Below are 23,176 nucleotides of genomic sequence, written 5' to 3'. Positions count from 1 at the left end.
GCCTTATCTGGTAGTCTAGCAACATCTTCCAATCAGCTCATTGGTTCCTTGGAACTTCCTTTTAATCCCTGGGCCCACATGAATAGTTCCTCCATGTGAAGTTCATAAACTTCTCCAAAAAGAACCAAACAAGATTAATTAGCTAAAACCATATACCATTTATCATTGTCCAAACCATTAATTTTCTTCGATAATAACCTGTCTTTACACTTGATTCTGCAGTATTACGGATGGTCTTAAACAAGGAGTCATAGGTTGAGTATAATTGATGAAGAATTTGTCCCATCACTGTCACTTTTACATTATTTTCAGTCACATGGAATTATATTGCATGAGAAGCAGCTGATGACAGAGTATTCTGCAAGGTAAGCCCCTGTCATTTATTTGGTAGGTTAATATAATTTTAATGAAGGCGTAGGTGACGATGTTAAATGAAAGTTTCTTAGTACATGACTTTTTGTTCGCCGACAATGCATCTTTTCAGTTAAACCTTCCACTGATTATCCATCTCCCCCATATATCTAATTCTCTGAGCTCTTATGTACTTCATCCGTCTCCATATATGATGCATCTTCTCTGACCCTTTGTCCGTACCTATTCCAATTTCAACTCTCCATCTGTTTGAGTTAGGCGAAAAGAGAAAGGAAAAAAAAAACCCCCATCTGTTTCCTAATTATGGTGCAATCAAAGAAGTTTAGAGGTGTCAGGCAGCGACACTGGGGCTCCTGGGTATCTGAAATTCGCCACCCATTACTGTAAGTCAAAACCTACAAGCTTTTCTGAGTTTTGTTTTTTTTTTTCCTTTTTGGTTGGGGAAGATTATTGGAAAGAAGAAACAGCAGTGGCAAAAACATACAATTAAATGTTCAAAATTCTCGTATTGAATCTTTTTTATTCTCTTTAACTTTGATGTATTTTTGTTGCAGAAAGAGGAGGGTGTGGCTAGGTACATTTGAAACAGCTGAAGAGGCAGCTCGAGCTTATGATCAAGCAGCCATCTTAATGAGTGGCAGGAATGCGAAAACGAACTTCCCCATCTCACAAACACCAAGTGGGGACCCAAAAGCAGGCACTGAAAATTCCCATTCATCTCCTCCAAATGAGTTATCTGAACTCCTCCATGCCAAGCTTAGAAAATGTAGCAAGGCACCTTCTCCTTCTATGACTTGTCTGAGGCTTGACACTGAGAATTCTCATATAGGAGTGTGGCAAAAGCGGGCAGGAGAGAGCTCAGATGCCAATTGGGTCATGACTGTCCAACTTGAAAAAGGAAATGCTGAAATGTCTGCCAATACATTGCCTTCCAAGTCCCCAGGGTTAGCAGGGCCTGAACTGAGAGGGGAGATGGATGAAGAGGAGAGACTTGCACTGCAAATGATAGAGGAGCTGCTTCATAGGAACTGTTCTTCCATTGGTGTGCAAGAAGGGGAGGGTAACTTGTTCCTGTAATCTTTAATTTCTTGTGCTGTGTGATTTGAAAAGTCATGTGTGTTGTATAGGATTATATATATCATGTCCATTCATTGGTGAATATATATATATACATATACATACACATATATTATCTGTGTATATGTGTATATATGTGCAGAAAGGGGAAGGATACTTTATATTAAGCATTTGAATTCTATGACGTATCATAATTATAGTTACAGCTATAGAAGGTGTCTAGAATAATTACAAGCAATTATTGTTGTTTCGTGAGAAAGAATCAAGTGATTATAATTTCTCATAAATATGGATTATTTTTGTAGTTTATCATTTTATATATACTATCAGTTAATTTTGGTGTTGCATTTTTTTTTCTTCTTTTTTTTGAAGCAACGACTGATCCAAACAGTATGGAATTATTTTTTTCTTCTTCTTCCTTGTTAATCTCTCAAGTCCATTTTACGGCATGCATATGGAATTATTCCATGGCTAGCTAGCTAGATTGATCATTAATTACATCTGACTGAGGAAGATGGAATTATGGAAAATGCCAAAATGGGTATGTAATTCTCAGTTCTCACCATGAAATATATACTATATATCCATGTATAGACGTCTTGTTAGTTTTTAGATGATAAAAGTACTTCATTTCAGAGGTCTGCATCCAACTCCCGACAACCTATATGTGCTGTTTCTATACATTCATTGCTTCCACCGTGGGATTAAAGTTAAAAGGGTAGATTAAATAATTTGCCACTAGGGCTCCCCATGAGGCACAACCTGGCAAATTGTTGGGGGCTTTATGGGAGGGGATATTTCCTCTTGTTAGGTTAGTCCCCCATTACCCTTTTCCTTCAGTTCCTCGTGACTAGAGGAGATCAAGACATGCATGCTTCACCGGATGGCTAATCGGCTGATCTTTCCTTTCTCGCCTTTTTCTTTCTAGGGAGCTGTATATTGCTCCAAGCTGGTTGATTTTATATATATATATATATTCTTACAGAAATTAATTACTTGTTCGGATTTTTGCTACACATTAACAGAGAATAATTCTTTTTTTTTTTACTATTAAGAAAACCTTAAATCTTGAGGCCTTGTTGAGGCTGCTGACATGCCAAGGTCCTTTTTGAAGTCGTTGAAGGCCGTTGCCTCCTGAGTGCTGCTGGGGTATTTTCTTGTACAGGTTTCTCACCTGTATAGGAATGATGTATAGGCTCTTTGTAAGGTCTCTTTTGTTTATCTTCAGGGTAAGATATATGTCGTCTGTAGGTCTACCCGTATGGTTCTTCCACCGCAGGTCGTTTTTTGGTGTTGCTGCGGTTTTTTGACTTGGTTGTTATGGGATAATTCATCCCTTCTTTTTCATGGAATATAACCACACATTACCTGCTTCTCAAAACAAAAAAAAAACTTGAATAATCTTATTATTACTTACATAACTTTGATGACGTATATGACCTGAGCCAAGCTAAGAGGCAAGTCATTATTATTATTTTGACTAATGCAAGAGACTAATAAGGATCTAGAAACATGTATGGATGTTGTAAAGAAGGTGGCTCTAGTGAAAGTTGAGGCAACATTGCAATTGAGTAAGCAGAAAGTAGACATGAAAGAGAACAAGATTGGAAAATCTTTTCTTTAGTATTCTCGAGTATTGTGTTAGACGAAAGGAATAAAGAAACAAGATACATGATAATATGCCTTTCCAAGAGTTGTAGCAATAGGAAAGGAAAGGGGTCACACCAAAAAAGTTGACAATAAGTAAGCAGGAGCAAAACTATTTTGTTTCTAACCCATAGAACTTGATAGAATCACTCAATCGTTTCATTTGAGATATGAATGAGTATTTAATCCTCTCAATGAAGAAAATATTTGATTATTTGTCCTTAAAGAAAAGGCCTTGTGTCCTAACATCCGAATTTGATTTTTCCTTTTTATATTGTGATGAAAAGATTCCAATCAAATTTTTTGAGTAGAGAAATATTATACCAACTGATAAGTCTAATGTTGAGGATATGATCTCAATAAAACTGATTCCTTCAACTTTTTTTTTTTAAGTTGATGATAGTCTTTTTCTTCCCTTTCTAGATCACACATCAATTTATAAGCTTAAGGAAGGCAATAATTAAGTTGATAACTACCTTAGCCTCAGGTGTAAACCTCTATTATCAATAAAATTGAAAGATCAAAAATAGACTGAATAAACGTACAATTTAATTAAAATTAAAAAAAGATCCAATCATTTCATTTATTGGTTAGTACATGATTTTTTACTTAAAAAAATAAAAGTCAAAGTCTCATTCTCTCAATTAAAAAAAAAACCTTAATTAAACTAAAAGAAATAGCATTAATAAGACTATATCTATATTTTCTTCATGATAATGAATTCAGATTAGATAATGAAGGATTATATGGAAACAAATCTATATTTTTCCTGATATATATCATTTTCCCTTAACACAATTTTCAAAGGAAAAGATGTGATTGATATTTAACCACAAACCAGCCAAATTAAGCCATAATTCCAGGTTCCTAGCATTGTACTTTGTTCATTAAAGTTGATGTCTAATCATGTCTAGGTCCAAGGTTTGATTAACATCAATTAATGTAACAGAGGGTTTTCCGACGGACTAATGAATGTGATTAAAAGAAAGCAATGGGTTTGATAGGTAATATCAAAATTACGACATCTAAACTTCATTACCAATGCCTCTAATTAAAAGTTAGGAGTATTGGCACATCAACTATAAACTGAAATACATTATAAGAAAGCAAATCAAGTATATACAATTTCAGAATTTTTTTAAAAAAATAGTATATGCTGTTTCAGGTCATGACATTTTGACCCAAAGGGCCGAAATAAGAATTTTCATGTGCAGGTATATACGAAAATGAAACATATGATTATTGCATTCATGAACCCATCCCTTTTTTTTTTGTGTGTGCATATAAAATTCTACTATCTTGTGGATTACATGAAAGGATTGGTTTTTTTTTTTTTTTTTTTTGCATTTCATAATAATCTTACATCTCATATTATTTATTTTTTATTATTATTATTTAGTGTTGTGAGTAGAAACCTTAGTTATGTAGGATTAATATACTTGCATCCATATTTTCTGTGAAGAAAAGCTTCACATCAAGTTCATTAATGCTATATCACATCAGGAATGCTTCCTTGACAATTGCATTGCAACCATTATTCATCATTACATATCAATATCCACTTGAAATTAGATTTAGGTATTTTAACACAGAAAATTTTGGTATATAGGTAGCTCCTACGTACCAGGACCTAGAAAAAAATGATACATATATATATATATATATTCTCAAAAGATTATTAGATTTAAATAAAAAAAAAAAGAAAATGAAACTCAGAAAGAAAGAAAAAAGTATCTCTTAATTGATGTCGTCAATCCCAATGTATCAGTAAAGCAATCTAGGTTCGCTGATAGCATGAAGAAGAAGAAAATGAAGCCAAAAATGGTTTGATTTGCGAGAAAACCAGTTTGTAATAAACGTGAAAATTTGAGGTCCAGACAAGGTGGTTGGTTGGTCTTGAATGTTGTCTTTCTTTGTTGGATATGTAGTAAGCTGTCGGTGTAAGAGCTTTTGCAAATGGTCCCAGGCCTAACACCCAACTCTTGTACCTTGATTTGACACTCCAATTATGTGCTAAGGCAGCAAAGAAAGGGTCCCCGATCTCTCATAACAACTGATCCCTTTATACTAATACATGTCCAATCTAAACAAAAGCGACACTTACCAAGAATGCTTCTTACACTCTCTAGGTTTCAAAATTAAAATTCAATATAATAATAATAATTATTATTATTATTAGTATGACAACATTTTCGTACCATTTTTAACAACTTGCTATAACAGAGTCTTTAGAAGAAACAAACTTCTCATATTTGCTATAACAGAGTCTTTGAGTGTGCCCATGTATACGTGACAAAAAGCAAAAGTAAATAACGAAAAGGAAAGGAAAAGATAATATGTCGTAAAATTCAGTACAATTACTATTGGCTACTTAATTTATATATTCTTCACTTAATATCATTTATAGCTATTTGCTTTTAGATTTTCCAAATAATTAAAGTATAAACTTATATTATTTAATTTTTATATTTTATAAAAATTAAATTCAAAATAATTAAGTCTAGATAATGAGATAATATTATAATTCAAAATGCAATCTAATAGAGTTGGTTAAGCCCTATTATGTCATTTAATGGAATAACCTTGAGTAAGAAAACCTTAAATCTTATAATGGATGAGATTAATTCACTATATCAGAAAAAGGTTAAGTCTTATTTCTTGCTTTGCACGCTTAATTTCTCACTCATTAAAGAGTTGTAAAAAAAGATAAGATTCTAATGTAGTGAGTACCGACAATTATTTTGGTGCTTGTTTTTTTCCGTACCAAAGTCATGTATCAAAAATTAAGTACATTTTATGTGTTCTAAATGTCTACTATGGTGGATTTTAAATTAAGTATAATTTATTATACACAATATTATCAATAGATATCAAGGTTACCCTAATTTGGACTAAAAACCTTAAAAACTCTAACTTCAATCTCTAATTTTATATGCAAAACACGAATAGATGGCTTTGGAGAGGGAGTAAATCACTATTATACTAATTAACTACTAATATATGCTGATTACATGAATTAATCGTAACTACGTGGAAGGTTTTGTGTGATTTTCGAATTTGTGTAATTATATCATTGAAATTCGTAAACCTTTATGTATAGTGCAATTTGAATTTTAAACATGCTTAATTGATGATATACTACCAATAATATAGTAGCTTGGTTAAATTATGTAGGTGCAATTGGTTGAAAGTGTTTAAAAACTTGGGTTTTCTAAGAGTCATAGGTTTTAAGAATTTGAAATTAGGAACATTATGAATTTATGTAATTTTTGTAAAATTACCTTAAAGTTATATTTCTTGATGACTAAAGGTTGTTATTGAGACAAAAAAAAAAAACTAGTTTAAACCCAACAACTTCATCAAATTAGGTGTTGCAATTCTAAGGTTCATAACTCACGTGTTTGCCTTTAAATTAGGCTTGAAATCTACTCAATTTATGTGTTTTGATTTGAATTAACATAAAGTAAAATGGCCAAAATCGTTTGGGATTGATTATATGCTGTTAATATAGGCCAAAAGCATTTCAGAGCTTAAATCGGGGCTCTAACGGCGGATCAAACTGTTCACGAGCTGGGAAAAATGAAGATGAACAATGCACGTGGGTCAATCCCACGCACACGTGCAGAGCGTCCAGCACACGTGTCGAGTTTTTCAATTTTTTTTTTCAGCAATTTTCTCCACTCTCTTTATGAGACCTATTTGTGCTATTTTTTTTAAAAAAAAAATTGTGCATGTTCAGTTTTTATTTATTTATTTTGTACGTTTAATTGATTATTTTGATATTTTGACGAGGTATTTCCTGAAAATGTGTAATAGAAAAATAATACGTATATTTTTTAGTTTAATGATAAAACATACTCTCCTTAGATATTTATATATTTTATTTATACTCAACTAAATTTATAGAATATAACTTAATAACTAAAATCTTATAATTTTAAAATTGATATCTTTAATATACAACAAATGTATTTGGCAACATAATTGGAAATATAATAACTCAAGTATCTAAAAAGGTTATGCCAGAGTGAGGAATTTTAACAAATGGTAAAATTAATACATGTCATTTGCATCAAAATCCGAAGCTTTGCTCGTCCTAAATTTTGTTTAAGAAAATGTAGGATGCCTATATTGTTTATATAAACCTTTTGTTTATTTCAAGGGTAATTGAGAGCAACGTTAGCAAGTTGAATATGCCCTTCTTTAATTGACAAACAATGGGCTAGGCTAGCGCATGGACTCCGATCCTGCCTATTTCTCTTTATTTATTCCAATGGACTTTAGCTTAGTATTGAACCCCCCGATATATGATCGCAAGAGCCTTGTTTGTGTCTGTTGATATCTAACCCAATGATGCATGCCTCACTCTCTCAACTTAATTGATTGGCCCAAGCCCCTGCCCAGTGACCAACCAAACAAGATCATCTGTAACCCTTCTATGCATGTAAACAACTTGAGCAATAATCCTAACAAGAACTTTTCTTTTGAAGAATTTAAACTCAAAATTGTTTCTTCTTAAAAGAGATGGGAGTATTGTTTTAGAAAATGAGGGAGTTCTTTGTTCATATATTATAGGTAAAACACCAATATTGTAATCCCTCCCTCCCAATGAAAGATGTATTTTCTAGGTTTTTGCATTTGGACAAGGCATATGCATATTCACGCTTGTCCAAGCAAAAATCAAAGACATAATTTCTCCTCTTCCAAAAGTCCAAACAATCAAAACCATCCACATCTACTGATCAAATAATATTATCTGTAGGTAAAGGCTAAAGCATATGCTTCTTCTTTTCTCGAGTTTGATATTGCTTTAACTATAAATGATTTGTCATCAGGTGACCCAGATTCGCATGCCACCAAAGCAGAGAATGGAAACAAATTCTTGAAACACCACGGATTTGTCAATTTAACATTCTTTTAAGGTATATGCTTAGCATTGCACCGACATTGCGAAAGCATTAGCCCCATATCATATCTAACAAAACAAAAACTGATTTCATTGTCCTAAGTTATATAAGTTTTGAATTTGATTGAGGAATCCATCAGCCAAAGCAGCGTATTCGTGCGTGAAAGAGATCATAGAAATTAATTGGCGATTAATATGTTATAACTTTGTGGTTAAGACGAATTAAGATTGTGAAAAGGATGGATGGCGAGTTCTTGAACAGGGAAAAAGCTCTTGGTTGTAAGCAGAAAGGAACCCAAAACGGAATATGCTGCATTTTTGTTATTTCCTCAATTTCTTCGTCTCTGTCTTACCAAAAACAAGTTCACATGTTTGGTAGTTCTATAAATAATTTCTTTTTGGGATAAGATCTTCCATTATGAGATATATATATATATAGGTATGCCGTTTTCCTTACCTAGAGGATATTCCCATTGACAGATAAACAGAAGTTAATATGCAACAACTCGTATGCCATAATGTCATTCTGATGAAAGATCAATATCTAAAAATTCAAATTCTCCTTTAAAAAAATTATTAATTTTTTACTTAATTACGCATGTCATGTGTGAGGACAAACTTATCAAACTTGAACTTGCAACAAATTACTTATATGTGTCCTTGTATAAGATAATCTTTAGAAATCTAGCAATCACTTTCTCCATTCTATAAATTAATCTCACGATTATATGTTTTTAATCCAAATAACATGTTTGATAGGTAGGGAAAAGTCCTTATTTGAAAACTCAACGTACACCTCATTTCTTCCTTGACAATTTGTCTTTTTATATTAATATTAAATAATAATTATATGTGGAACATAAAGTTACATTGCTTTTTTAATCTATTTTTATAATAATAATAATATCTTTAATATAGAGTTACATTTGCACAAATAACTGAAACTAATACAGTGCATATTATCCAAAATTTTCATTAAACTTGCTATCAGAACTCATTCCAAACCTGAATATAGAGTACCCATACCTTACACCCTATTAAAAGATACCCATTGTCATCCCTAATTTTCATTAACATGTAAAGTTTGTCCAATGTGCAAAAAATATCACAGTTAACATAGAGTTTATTACTTTTCCCATTAATGTAAAATTAATTAAAATTCCCAAAATAAAGCATTTCAATGTAAATTTTAATTCTTTTTTATTTATTGAAAAATCCATTTAATGAAAAAATTTTCATCTAATTATTTTTTAAAAAAATTGGATAAATTTTATTAATATGTTTAATAATAAATATTTAAGATGACAATTTAGATATAATGAACAATGATGTCCATTTTTATAATATAAAAAATATTATCAATATTTGTTCTTTTACATATATTTATTAAAAAAATGAAAAGTTGGTATGAAAGAGAAATTAACACACAATCTTTTTATTGCATAATTAAGATGTAGACATCCATATATTGGTGTCCCTAGCTTTTAAATAAGATCATATATATTCAATAAAAGTAATCCTTATTGTCTATATTTACTATAATTAAAACTTCTAATTGAGTATAGTGTCATGAGTCACATGATATTAACTTAGTTAATGAAATTATGTAAAAACCAAACTAAAGTAACAATAAAAATAAAATGTTAAGGGTATCTATGTACTTTCATATTTTTTAATGAAATACAATTTTTTTGAGATGTATTTCGAAAAAAAAAATTACTCTTATCACGTAACTTAAAAATGGAATTTCCTTTTGGATACAAGAATAGATTAATTTTACAATATATCGGCTATTATTATTATTATATTCTTGACTCAAAGTGAAGCTACCCGGTGGTAAAACAGACAGAAAAGAGTAGTATAAAAAGGGGGAGGGCGGGGGGGAAATCAGAGTCGAGTATGGACAAAAAAGTTGAGTAGAATATTAAAATGTGCGTGATATATATTACACGTAAACCATGAGCCAAAGGGCATAATTAAGTTAGAATATCTTCAAATTCGATTAATTTGGATATGTAGGGGCCGTCTATATAACTTCCATGCCAAATTTGATCTCTAAACGCTCTTTCTTCGCCTAACTATAAAATATATAAATAGCTCATAAACAAGTTCACCTAAGTATTCAACATTAAGCATTTATACTACTTGATCAACAACTTCGTAGAAAATATACGCATAGGATAATATCTTTTCTTAAATTCTTTACAAAATTCAAAATTCTATCACCAATATTACACAATTTTAATTTACTCTTTACTCTTTATTGCATTCTTTTAAAAGTATAAATTAGTTTGAATAATCAATTTAAAACGGAGTAATCGACTAATATAGAACTAAAATTGCATCTTATAAATTCTTGAATGAACTCAATTTTCTAAGATGGAGTGAAACTATTAGGACTTATGAATAGTTCGAATCCTGAAGTTTACTTCAATTTTTTTTTTTCAAAAAGTATATATTTTAACTTGAAAACTATTTATTTATAAATTGACATCGCACACGCATTTAAAGCATATTCAACGTTTAAAATTGACAGTTAAAATTTTAATTTTGTACTAACACGTATTTTCGATACCATCTTTTATTATTCCCAATGATTGTGTATACGAATCAAATAGACTCGAAATTAGAATATTATACATGGGAATATTTTACATTATTTCTTCAAATTTATAAATAAATCAAATAAATAAACTATTTCTTAAAGCAATTTAACTAACTTTGAAAGCTTATAATAAGAGTTTCCCATCTTTTTTCTGAAAAAAAAATTTCAAGACCGTGCATTTTAATTTTGTAATAACTAATAAAAGTTCATCTTAAAACTTATTAATTTAGCAAAGAAAACTCATTAATAAAATGAAAAAAAAAAGAGCAATAAATTTAGATAGCAAGAGACCTTGATCTTAATTCAAAGGTGGAGAAAGGCATATAATAATAATAATAATAATAATAATATTAAAGATTAGAGAGGGAAGTCGGGGAGATGTCGACAGGATATATATATTATTAATTATTAAGGGAAGATTCCAAGTATAAGCCAAGAATATCCAAGCCACAGATCCGAATCTTCTCTTAACAAAAATTATTAAAACAACAATAATGAAAGGAAACAAAGAAACACCAAACAGTGGAAATGAAATTCCACCTTTAACCTTGATATCAATGGCTAAATTCCGAATTTTACCCTTTTCTTTGACTTTTCCCAAACCCTGTGCCAGATTGGAGGAAAGAGAGGTGACAGGCTGGCGGTGAAAGGGCCACGAATAATTTGATTTCGTAATCTATAGAGTAGTACTATTTATTTAATATTGAATTTTACATATAAAGTTTTTGTAGGTGAAAGAGATATGGATATTCCAAATGCTTTGGAATTATACCGAGCGTCGTAAATGTGCAACGGTCCCCACTTCGGCCCGGCTTCGTGGCTGTGCCTTTTGAAGCTTGGCTTAGCCAACTTTCTTGGCTCTGTCTCCGACGTGGAAGCTTTTGGATAAGAGAGGGTTAGAAAACAGTCCTTTCTTTTGATGGGAAAATAGTTTTCAAATAAGATGGAACAATTTAGTCAATATTTAGGATTTTTTAATCTTTTACTAATTTACTGTTCATGCGATACTTTTGGAACGATAAATTTTTTTTTTCTTAATTGAAGTGAGAATACTTTATAAAATAGATATGCAATAGTAATTATATTATTATAAATATTATTTTATAAAATATATAATTATTGATATTATAGCTATTATTGTGATATTTGTGATGGTGCTTTCATACAAAAACACACTTATAAATAATCTCACAAAAAAACAAAACTTTAAATAAAATCTTCAAACTTACATTGAAATGTGTAGTAACTCAATCTCTTTTAAAATTTTATCTTTAAGTAGTTGATCTGCATCACTTTTCGTTAATTACATTTAACATTAAAAATTTTTCATTAATTATATTTAACACTCAAAAATAGAATGTATAGTAACCCAATCTCTCTCAAAACCCTAACACACTTTACCTTAGGTACATGTAACACTTGAAAAATAGAATATATATAGTAACTCAATCTCTTTGAAAACCCCATCTACTCAATCTCTTTTAAAATTTTATCTTTAACTAGTTGATCTGCATCACTTTTCATTAATTACATTTAATACTCAAAATTTTTTATTAATTACATTTAACACTCAAAAATAGAATATATAGTAATCCAATCTCTTTCAAAACCCTATCTTTAGATAACACATTTTACCTTAGTTACATTTAACATTTGAAAAATAGAATATATAGTAACTCAATCTCTCTAAAAACCCTATCTTTATATATACCTTTTACATTAGTTACATTTAACACAGAAAAATGATATGGGAATAATAAGTAATGGAATAAAGATAAATACGCACATATAAAAAGTCAAAGAAAAATCTATAATATCAATCATGAGAAAAAAAAAATCTAATCCAAACTCAGTCTCAGACCTTAAGCTCATACCCAAAAACCCAACCACAAACCCATCCCATTAAACCTTAAGCTCACGCCCCAATAATCACTTGTCAAAGCAAGAATCCTGCCAAGTGTTAAGTCAAACTCTTTTTGATTATGCATAATTTTAAAAATCCAATATACTATAAAAAGCTTATATAAGATTATTTATTAGCTTAAACATGGTGTTCACATGCATGTAAGCGTTTTTTTTTTTTCATAGTCAAGTTGATTTAGTGATCTAAAATGCATGTTAGTGTTTTTTTTTTCATATTCAAATTGATTTAAAGATCTGAAGTTGTATAATCAGTTATGTGCTTGTTTATTAATGATGAAACAAAAGAGTATAATTGTACAAAGTACGTCTTTTCACTACTCATTTTTCTCTTAACTTTTTTTCTCTTGTTTATGTTCATAAATTTTAGATGATAAACTAGACTTGAAACAGGATATTCTTATAATGTCAAATTTTACCTGTGTTTAAGAGGAAACATATTTTTTAGCTATTGAATGAAGTAAAAAAATTTGAAAACACTCAGTTTGAAAGTTTTATGAGATTCGTCTACCTTTATATAGCTATCAGAATAAAAATACTGACATGTAAGTAAGCAAGCTAATATTTTAAATTTAATTGATTTTCATTTACTTAGTTGTCGGGAATTTTAATAAATTTATGAAATGAGATTAATATAACAATTGGCCTTGTTAAATAAGTATAAATGTCATTTCACCTATAATTGAATCTCTCACAAAGTAATTAATTGCTGAATTTGGGCTTTATAGTTGATTTTCTCTTTTAGGCAATATCATTACCAAGTGTCAAGCATCCTTTAAATATAGTTACAGATGTTGAAAATCATAACTAATTAAATAAAAAATAAAAAAAAATTAATGTTTTGTTTTCTATTTAAGCATAAAATATGAAGATTGGATCTGTAAAACTCCCAAGAATTCTAAGCATGTTTCATTGCTTTGGGAAGCTTGCTAATAACCTGCTAGAGTAGAGATGGTAGTAAGCCAAGTGTCAAGCAAGGAAGCCTTTTGAGATTTCTTAAACATAGTAATAAAGATGTTGGTGTTGTAGATTGTCTTGGTTTTGGATTATTTTGTTTAATGTTATTGCTTGATGCAACCACATGAAAGTAAATAACTCAATAATGTGAGATAAAATCTCTTCTTTTTTGTACATCAACATATTTTTTTGATTTTATGAATTTTTTAAAATTTTATTTTTGAAACTAAGTTTCTTAATAAAATAATAACATTGTGAGTACTTATTAACAATTCATATAATGTTGATATATTTATTTATCATTTGAATAACATAGCTTAACTTTGCTTTTAAAAAAAATACATATACATATTATTGAATAAAATGTTGAATTAATAATTTTTGCAAGTAGGTAGAGAAATCAAATAAATTACGTTTAGAGAATTATACATAAATTAACACAATTAAAATATGAAAAAAATTAAATTTAAGCCGTCTATTTTTACCCGCAAATGTGAAGAAATGATGGAAGCAGGAATAAATAATAAATTTGGTGCAAACATCAAATTGAATTTGAGTAGTCAAACATTGGTCATTTGACCAAATACGTTAACTTAAAATATCTTTGCCACAATCACAATCACAATCACAATCACTGTCACTGTCAGCTCACTCGACTCAGCAATTCCGACCCAAACAAACGTCCCCCTGGACCACGCCTTCGAGCCGCTAAGAAAACACCCACAGTCCAAAAAGAAAATACCATCGCCACGTGCCCATTCTTAACTGCCCTGAAAATAAAATAGCCCCAAAAAGAAATAATAATAAAATAAATAAACAATTAAACAAACAAATAAGAAAATTACACCTCTCTCTTCCGAAAGGAATAAAACCCAAGATATACTCTCCTTATGAAACCCAACGGATATTCTCACCCCTACCCTCCGAATATTCTCCGCTTCCCGTTATATTCTCCCCTTCTCCCTCGCCCACCTCCTTCCTCCCCACTCTCACACTTACCCCCTCCGTTTCTCTCTTTTTGCCTCGCTTTCTTTCTCATTTTCTGACCAACCAAACACCCCCTTTAGATTAAAAAACAAAGAGTTTTGCGATGAAATTTGGAAAGAGCCTCAGTAACCAGATAGAGGAGACGTTGCCTGAATGGCGGGACAAGTTTCTTTCTTACAAGGGGCTTAAAAAGAAACTGAAGCTTATTGAGCCGAAGTCCGGTGAGAGGCAGAATAAACGGCCTAGATTGGATGAAAATTTTGGTGATGTTGTCGATGCCGGAGATAAGGTCGGTGACGGCATGTCGAGAGAGGAGAGCGATTTCATTAGGCTTTTGGAAGATGAGCTCGAGAAATTCAACACGTTTTTTGTTGAGAAAGAGGAAGAATACATCATTAGATTGAAGGTAATTCCAACACTGGTTTGATTTCGATCTGTATGGTCGGGGAGAAAATTTTTATTTTTCGTTTCGGTTCTTTCTCCTGCTTTACCGGTAAACAAACATGGATGTAAATTAAATTAACAAGCCATACACGTTGTCGTTTTGCTTAATTAAAGAAAGTACTTTTTGTTTCTTTTTTCTTAGTTTTTGAAATTTTTTGTTTGTCCGTAACGGTTCCGTTAAACCGTTGAAACTTTTTTGGCAACTTACGGGAAAATTCCTTGGATAACTGGCGCACATAAAGTAAAGGGTTGTCCTTGAGTCACAATCTTGAGTTTGCATGTTAATGTTGCTGCCAAGTAACTTTTTCTTACCTTCAAGACTATGGGCGTTCGATTAAAAAGAAAAAAAAAATTACATGCTTGAAAGTTGAAATTGAAAACATAAGAGTAAGCTTGGATTAATGAATAGAAGATTTCAGGAATTATTATTAAAATGGTTACGGTAAAAATTTATTATATGTAGAAAAGTTTTGATTATGCGAATTGGTGGGTAAAGATTCTTAGTTCTTAATGCTTAAAGTTTAGCTATGTGGGTTTTTCGTTTCTGTAAATTTTATGCTCATTTGGTGACTTATTTTGGGTTGGGATGCAGGAATTACAAGACAGTGTGGCAGAGGCGAAGGCTTCTAATGAAGAGTTGACGAACATTAGGAAAGAGATAGTGGACTTCCATGGAGAGATGGTTTTGTTAGAGAATTATAGCGCCCTTAACTACACAGGTAGTTCAGCTTTTCTTATTCCTTTCTACTGTTTGTTTAATCTAAGTTATTGCCATTTGCTTTGTTTTAGCCGGCCGAATGAGTTGTTTAGGGAATGATTAGGTTTGCATCCACTTGCAATTCCTGTAGAACAGCCTGCTAGATACATTTCTGTTGAAGTCAGAATTACTTTATTCCTTTATCTGCAGCATACTTCCTTTTGACATCAATATTCTCCCGGACGACTTATCCACATCCATTCTTTAATTAAACATTAAATATTCAATCTTTCTTTAGATGGCCCCATACGAATGTGTTCAGCGCATTTGCTTCAGCATATGCAGCCATTATATTGAGTACTTATGGTACAGGCATCATAACGTTATACAATTAGTGTATTATGAATTTTATGCGAGTCTTGTCTGACGTATAATTCTCTCTATAAACTATTAGGATGTTATGTGGGCTGCATATGAATTATTTCTTTGTTCTTCCCTAAGATAATAGTATGAGTTTGTCCTAAATGGACCTTTTATCCGCCTAGTGCAGAGCAGGCCTGCACTTTATTTTCCTTGGAAATTGGTCCATTATCTGTAGAGCTTTACCTCCCTACTTTGAGAACTGAAAAGCTGAGATAATTTTGAGAAAAGAAGAACACACATAGGGGGATCCAATGGTTTACACTTGGCTTATTAGGAAGATCATTCTGTATTGAAAAAATTTGCTTTTGCCGGTGGTTTATTATTTAAGTAGTAGTAACTAATAGAAATTAAGGGAAATTTTTCCTGGTATTTTGGAATTAACAATAGTTTAACAATGGTGCCTACCATATCAAGTGGATATCATTAACACAATGCTCTGAACAGGATTGGTGAAAATACTGAAGAAGTATGACAAAAGAACTGGTGCTTTGATCCGCTTGCCTTTCATCCAAAGGGTCTTGCAACAGCCCTTCTTCACTACAGACTTGCTTTATAAGCTTGTAAAGGAGTGCGAGGCAATGCTAGATCATCTATTCCCCAAGAATGAAAAGCCAGCTTCAACTGAAGCAAAGAACGGGGATGCTAGCAGGGATGGAGAGGATGATGGGTGTGATCCTTCAACGTCGTCTACCTCTAAGAGTGAAGATCTGCTCAGAATGCCCAAAGAGCTGGCAGAGATCGAGTACATGGAGAGCCTATATATGAAAAGCACTATATCAGCATTGCGTGTTTTGAAGGAAATTCGGAGCAGAAGCTCAACTGTTAGCGTTTTTTCATTGCCTCCATTGCAAATAAGCGGGTTGGACAAGACGTGGAAAAAGATTCCTGTTCTTGAACAAGCAGCTAAATAGATTGAATTTTGTAATAGGGGAATTGAACTAGTCTGCCCTTTGTTATTTTGTTTCGTTTTTTGACATTTACATCTCAGGTACGATAATGCAAATCTCAGATACTAACACCTGTAAATGCTATATTGAAGATACAGCGAATTAGTATAAGCATAAATTTTTGTTTATTAATATCAATGGGCGCTTTGTCTTGACATGTAGGTGTAGCAGTTGTGTTGAGATCAAGGAATGATTGGTTCTTGTACAAGTATACGAAGTATATGAGTATTGTAAGTATCAAATCCTCTCACATTTCGCAACGAAATTGTCAAGGGTGAAATCAAGATTGCCATCCACGATCGATGCGAGTAATCTCTCCATGGATGGGTCTTTTTGGATCAAGCTCATTATTATCATAATTAATTGACCTCAAACGGTATGAACTTCTTCAACGTGATGCACTTAATCTTCTATAAATATGAAATGCTCAAATTCATTTCCTCGTACAATGTCTCTATTCCTAATTAAACTCTTAATTTTTCTACTTATCAAACAACTAATCAACTTGTAATAAGTAGACTGAAATTTCACTGTTTATAAGTGGTAACCTATACCAGTTTTTAGCATAAATAAAATTTAATCTTTATTTAAAAAAAAAAAACAAGAAAGACAAATCTCCTAACCCCTGAGACTGACATCTCTGTTTTCATTCATGCTACTTCGATGTTAAGGTTGTGATGGAGATAAAAAAAAAAAAAAAAAGCTTGTGATGGAGATGGTTTCTTACAAGAGATACATAAAGAACCCTCAAAGAAAAGGGAAAGGGTAAATGAGAGAGAGAGCGCGATAATTCTTTTTTTTTTTTCATCTTGAAAATAAAGGGTCTTTCTGAGGAATCACCACCAAGGAAACAACAGAAAACAATACGATTCAGACGAAGTTTCCTAACAAACAGGTAATGCAATAATTGCATTTTTTTGTATCGTTTTCAAAGAATCTTGTGGTACACTCCAAATGCTTCTGCATTTTTAATCAAGTTGCCAAAAGAAAATATTCCCTCATTTTGCTTCTTGTGTGCCGTCCCTAGTCCTTTGCTTAATAATTAAATCAAGAGCAATTTATTGGTATTATTATTATTATTATTATTATTTTGCTGAGAAATAATTAAAGAAGAACACAATGGAGGCAAAAAGGACGCTATTGGCATAATACTTTCTAGAAAGAAGAGAACCATTTTCTAATTTTGATGGCAAGGTTCAGTTTTCAGGTTTGGCTAATAGAAAATCATTTTTTTCAACTTATCTATGGTGTAATTAGATTTGGAATTTACTTATCAGAAATACATGATCGAAAATTTATTTAGGAAAAAGAAGTTTTCCGTTGCCGGGACTTGAACCCGGGTCTCTCGGGTGAGAGCCGAGTATCCTAACCAACTAGACTACAACGGATTGGTTGAGAGGCTATTAATGTCCTATTACAAAGCATAAATATGCAATCTGATCTCCATACATAACTATTTAATGGAAAAGGAAAAACTTTGTGGTGAAAGGGAAACTTTCTAGTTTGTAATCGTACCTAATAATATTTTGAGTAAATGTAGGTGCACTGGGTTGGGAATTGCGATCCAAGGTAGAGCTATATAAGTCTTGTTATGGCCCAATTTCATTTCACGGATATAGACACACATTTTTCGTTTCCTTAGATTTAACATGTTTAATTATTTAAAAATAAAAAATAAACATTCATGTGCAATAAATTATAAATATTAGTATTTTCAAAAAATTGTAATTTTTTAAAATATTTTTTAAGAATATAATTATTTATTACTTCCCTCACCTAACAAGTGCTCCAAGGACTAATTATTACTTAGCTACCTCTTGAAAAAGAATACTTAATCATTAGAGAACCATTCCTTTTTCCTGAATTTACATGAAAAATTCGAAACCAACCTATAGATTTAATTAACATCCTTGATCAATTCCTTTTTCCTTTTCCTTAATCGTATCTGATCAATATGAACACGGTGAAAAACATTTCAAAAGAAGGAAAATGAAAGAGATATATTGTTAATTCAGCATGAAAAAGAAGAAAAACGCGTTGAGGAATAAAGTTAAAGAATCAGAAGATATACAATTAGTCAAGAGGCGTCTTACGTTATCAATTGCCATTTCTTGAAGCAAAATAATATGCAGTCATGCACAGTGATTCCACCTTCACAACCTTTCGCTATAGCCAGACAAATCTTTAAAAGGGAGAGCACTATTTTAAATGGTCCCACGCGTTCCACTAAAAGAAGCTCAAGAGCAGCTCCAAAATTCGACGAAAAGACAGGCCAATAAAGCAACTTAAGCAAATCCATATATAAATGCTGCTGCCCTGCCCTGGTAGTGAAATACGGAACCCGGTTGCTTAATTATGATTTGGTATTGTTTACCATTTGTGAAAATGGGAGCTTTTTGGTTAGTTTCTATAGTGAACTTGATGATGGTCCTGTTAGTTCAGGGACAGGGAGGTTTGCAGAATGGATTTTATTCTTCTTCATGTCCAAAGGCTGAGGCAACAGTAAGGTCTACAGTTGAATCACACTTCAATAAAGATCCTACAATTGCTGCTGGCTGCTCAGGCTTCATTTCCATGACTGCTTTGTACAGGTTGCTTTGCTTACTCATTTTTCTGTGTTCTTCTCTATTGCATAAATAAAATCTAATTTACCAAACTGACATGACTTTTTTCAGGGCTGTGACGGTTCGGTGTTGATCTCTGGCTCTTCTGCTGAGAGAAGTGCGTTGCCAAACCTTGGTCTAAGAGGATTTGATGTAATTGATGATGCAAAAGCACAGCTAGAAGCTCTATGCCCCGGAGTGGTCTCATGTGCTGATATACTAGCGCTGGCAGCTCGTGATGCTGTTGACTTGGTAGTAATCGTTTTTGCCTTGTAACCTATACATGCACGCACACATATAGATATATATATAAATAGACACGATTTTAGTTCAAAGTACAACTCAAGGGTTTTCATTCGTTTCCATATGTCAGAGTGATGGTCCAAGTTGGACAGTACGAACCGGAAGAAGAGATGGCAGGGTGTCTTCATCATCTCAAACCTCAAGTTTACCTTCTCCACTTGAGTCCATCGCTGCTCAAAGGCAAAAATTTGCTGCCAAAGGCCTCGACGATCGTGATCTTGTAACTTTAGTTGGTATATACCCTGTCACCCTTTAATTTCTTTGCCAGAAAACAATAACTAAAGCAACAACTTTCCAACCGTATACATGTTTCTATGGCAGGGGCACATACAATCGGCCAAACGGATTGCTTATTCTTCAAATACCGCCTATACAACTTCACAACTACTGGAAGTGCAGACCCGACCATTAACCATCTTTCTTAGCTCAACTTCAAACTCTTTGTCCCAAAAATGGTGATGGCTCGAAAAGGGTTGCATTAGATATAGATAGCCAGACTAAATTTGATGTGAGCTTCTTCAAAAATGTACGTGATGGTAAAGGAGTCTTGGAATCAGATCAGAGGCTTTGGGGGGATGCTGCTACACGTAGCATAGTAGACAACTATGCTGGGAACATAAGAGGATTGTTGGGGTTAAGGTTTGATTTTGAGTTTCGGAAAGCAATGATCAAGATGAGCAGCATTGAGGTCAAAACTGGTTCAGAAGGAGAGATTAGGAAGATATGTTCTAAGATTAACTGATTGCCGATAGAAAGCGTAACAGCAACAGAATCGTCATGAATCAATCTATATAAAATTAAGCAAAAAAATTATAAAGATTTGTTTTGTGCACTCTCAAATCTGATTGAAGAGTTGTATTTTTGCATCAAGTTGACAAAAAATTAAAAAAAGGAAAAAGGGAAACAGTCGTCGCCTGAGAGATTCGAACTCTCGCGGGATGAACCCATGTACTTAGCAGGCACACGCCTTAACCACTCGGCCAAAGCGACTTAATTGATACCGATGAAACACAATAATATAACTCCGTTATCAATCAATGAATCATAAGGAGAAAAAGCAAATAGTAGGAGCTTACTCTCATTTATAATTTTGAGCAATTCATTCCTTTACCTTTACATCCACCTTAACTTTGCCAAAAGTAAAACTATTTTGCAAATATAAGCAAGCCATGCCAAACAAAAAATGGTCCATTAAGCATAATTATGAATGATTTTTTGTTCTTTTAAATTGCATATGGGTTTTTGGGGAACATTTTAGTTGTTAAAGTTTATAATTTATATATATATATATATTAAACAAGTATATTATGCATTCTTTTATTCTTTCATGGCTATCGGAACTGACTAACTAACTAACTAACTAACTATTCCTTCTAAGCAAAGCCCAGCAAGTCAATGGCAACCCACCAGCCCTAACATCAAGAGAAACCAGCTTTCAACAATTGGCTATCAACAAATCCCCCTAGAAAGCCCAAAAAAATAGGAACATTTTAAAAAATAGCATAAGATGTTTTCAAAAAATAACTCTCTTTATAATTTTAATTATTTTTAATTAATTTAGATAAAATTACTCTTAATAAAATTACATGTCATGATATTACACCCCATATAAAAAAATATGTTACATGTCATGGTTAGGTTGTTACACGTCATGTACAAAAACATGTGACACACTATGGTTAGGTTATCACATGTCATGTACAAAAACATGTTACACGCCGTATACAAAAACATGTGACACGGTATGGTTAGATTGTTACACGCCATATACAAAACATGTGACACACCATAATTAGGTTGTTACACGCTATGTATAAAAACATGTGACACGTTATTACATGTCATGTACAAAAATATATGACACACCATGGTTAAGTTGTTACACACCATATTAAAAAAAATGTTATTGTTACACACCATATTGAAAAAATATTGTTATTATACGTCATATTCAAAAATATTTTGTTACATTTTAATATTTAAAATGTTGTTATTACTTACGAACCAAAATTTCAAATATTCTCAACTCTCTCCATTTCCTTTTGTCTTTTTGACAATTTGGTATCGATTAAAGTGTTTTTAACATATTTTTATAAATTAAAACACAAATTTTCTTATCTAAAACACCTATTTCAACTACAAATCGATAAATTTTTTTTTAAAAACCTAGATTTATAAATTTTAAAAGTTTGAGTTTATTGGTGTCTAGGTCCTAAATTGATCTAACTAAAAGCTATTTCAAACATCTGTGATCATTTTTACCATTTTCGTTTTATCCAAAATACCTAAATATCAAATTCCTCAAATAGCCATCTACTCAAGTACATCAAAACCATTACTTTGTGTCTTAAAAGAGTAGAAAAAAAAATCTAAAAACACACGAGAGAGAAATCGGAGTATAGTAAATGAATGTCGAAGAGAGAAATTAATAAAATTAAAGAGAGTGAGATGGTGAGAGAGAGAAATCGGAAGCATAAATGGAGAGAAATTACGAGAAATTGTTTAATTTATTTGGAATAGTTTTAAGGGTATTTTTGTCAAGTCATGATTAAATATGACTAAAACCAGTTAAATTTATTTTTATAGTTATTTTTTAAATGCCTTAATCAATAAAGGTTATTTCTGATAATTTCCTAAAAAAAAATACTATGGAACAAAGCCCTCAATGGAGAGTTTAAAAAAAAAAGAAACAAATTTATGGAGAGGAGAATGCGAGATTAAGGAGTTTTAATTGGAAAATAATAGAAAATTTCTTCTTTATGCTTTACTTTCTTAATTCTTATTGCATATTAAAGATTTAACTCCATCTATTTTATATTAATAAAATTACAAAAACAAATTATGTTGTCCCCATCTATACAATAATGATGAGAATTTTTTTTCAATAAAAATTAAGATGATGATAATCAATAATGCTTGCTATTTTATCAACACGTGAACAAAATTGTTATTTGATATTTGTATGTGTAAGTATACAATGTGAATTAATCAACCATGCTTGAAAGCAATTAATATTTATATTGAATAAAAATGTATAAATAAATTTAGACTTGAAAAATAATACTCAAGGATATAAAGTTATTAGTACTTATAGATATAAATGAAGGTAAAATATCTCTGCCTCTTAACTTTTAGGCATAATTTTTCGTGAGTTCATTAGTATCAAAAATAGATAGTACGTCTTAAAAGTGTAAAGATCGTTAATAGAAAATATGAAAAAAACTAAAATGTTATTTCTTTTTTATTAATTTTAACAAAATTCAAAAAAAAATCAGCTTCCTTTCTAAT

At 31.6% G+C, this 23,176-nt stretch overlaps 3 protein-coding genes and 2 non-coding genes across 6 annotated transcripts; 3 read left to right on the top strand and 2 right to left on the bottom strand.

The window, feature by feature from the left end:
- Nucleotides 388–1,687, top strand: LOC18588762 (ethylene-responsive transcription factor WIN1). The gene is made up of 2 exons (XM_018126673.1): nt 388–755; nt 927–1,687. Exons 1-2 carry the CDS (start codon nt 676–678, stop codon nt 1,447–1,449), a joined length of 603 nt encoding a protein of 200 aa, XP_017982162.1. The 5' UTR covers nt 388–675; the 3' UTR covers nt 1,450–1,687.
- Nucleotides 14,365–17,374, top strand: LOC18588761 (SPX domain-containing protein 2). Of its 2 annotated transcripts, XR_001929614.1 has the most exons (4): nt 14,365–14,877; nt 15,508–15,634; nt 16,480–17,023; nt 17,145–17,374. XR_001929614.1 is itself a non-coding variant. In XM_018128385.1 (3 exons), exons 1-3 carry the CDS (start codon nt 14,575–14,577, stop codon nt 16,944–16,946), a joined length of 897 nt encoding a protein of 298 aa, XP_017983874.1. In that variant the 5' UTR covers nt 14,365–14,574; the 3' UTR covers nt 16,947–17,137. The 2 variants fall into 2 exon arrangements, 1 of the variants encoding a protein (XP_017983874.1); XM_018128385.1 differs by lacking the exon at nt 17,145–17,374 and having other exon boundaries at nt 16,480–17,137.
- Nucleotides 18,298–18,370, bottom strand: TRNAE-CUC. The gene has a single exon. It is a non-coding gene; the product is annotated as a tRNA-Glu (tRNA).
- Nucleotides 19,337–20,707, top strand: LOC18588760 (peroxidase 25). Its single transcript, XM_018128366.1, is given in 6 exon segments — nt 19,337–19,536; nt 19,539–19,573; nt 19,658–19,837; nt 19,959–20,121; nt 20,210–20,296; nt 20,299–20,707. Coding segments are annotated over 6 exon segments (996 nt in total). The 5' UTR covers nt 19,337; the 3' UTR covers nt 20,631–20,707.
- Nucleotides 20,797–20,878, bottom strand: TRNAS-GCU. The gene has a single exon. It is a non-coding gene; the product is annotated as a tRNA-Ser (tRNA).

Source organism: Theobroma cacao, chromosome 9 (assembly GCF_000208745.1).
Source record: "Theobroma cacao cultivar B97-61/B2 chromosome 9, Criollo_cocoa_genome_V2, whole genome shotgun sequence".
Taxonomy (NCBI): Eukaryota; Viridiplantae; Streptophyta; class Magnoliopsida; order Malvales; family Malvaceae; genus Theobroma; species Theobroma cacao.
Note: the sequence above shows the minus strand (reverse complement) of the source record. Positions and strands in the feature narration are given on the sequence as shown.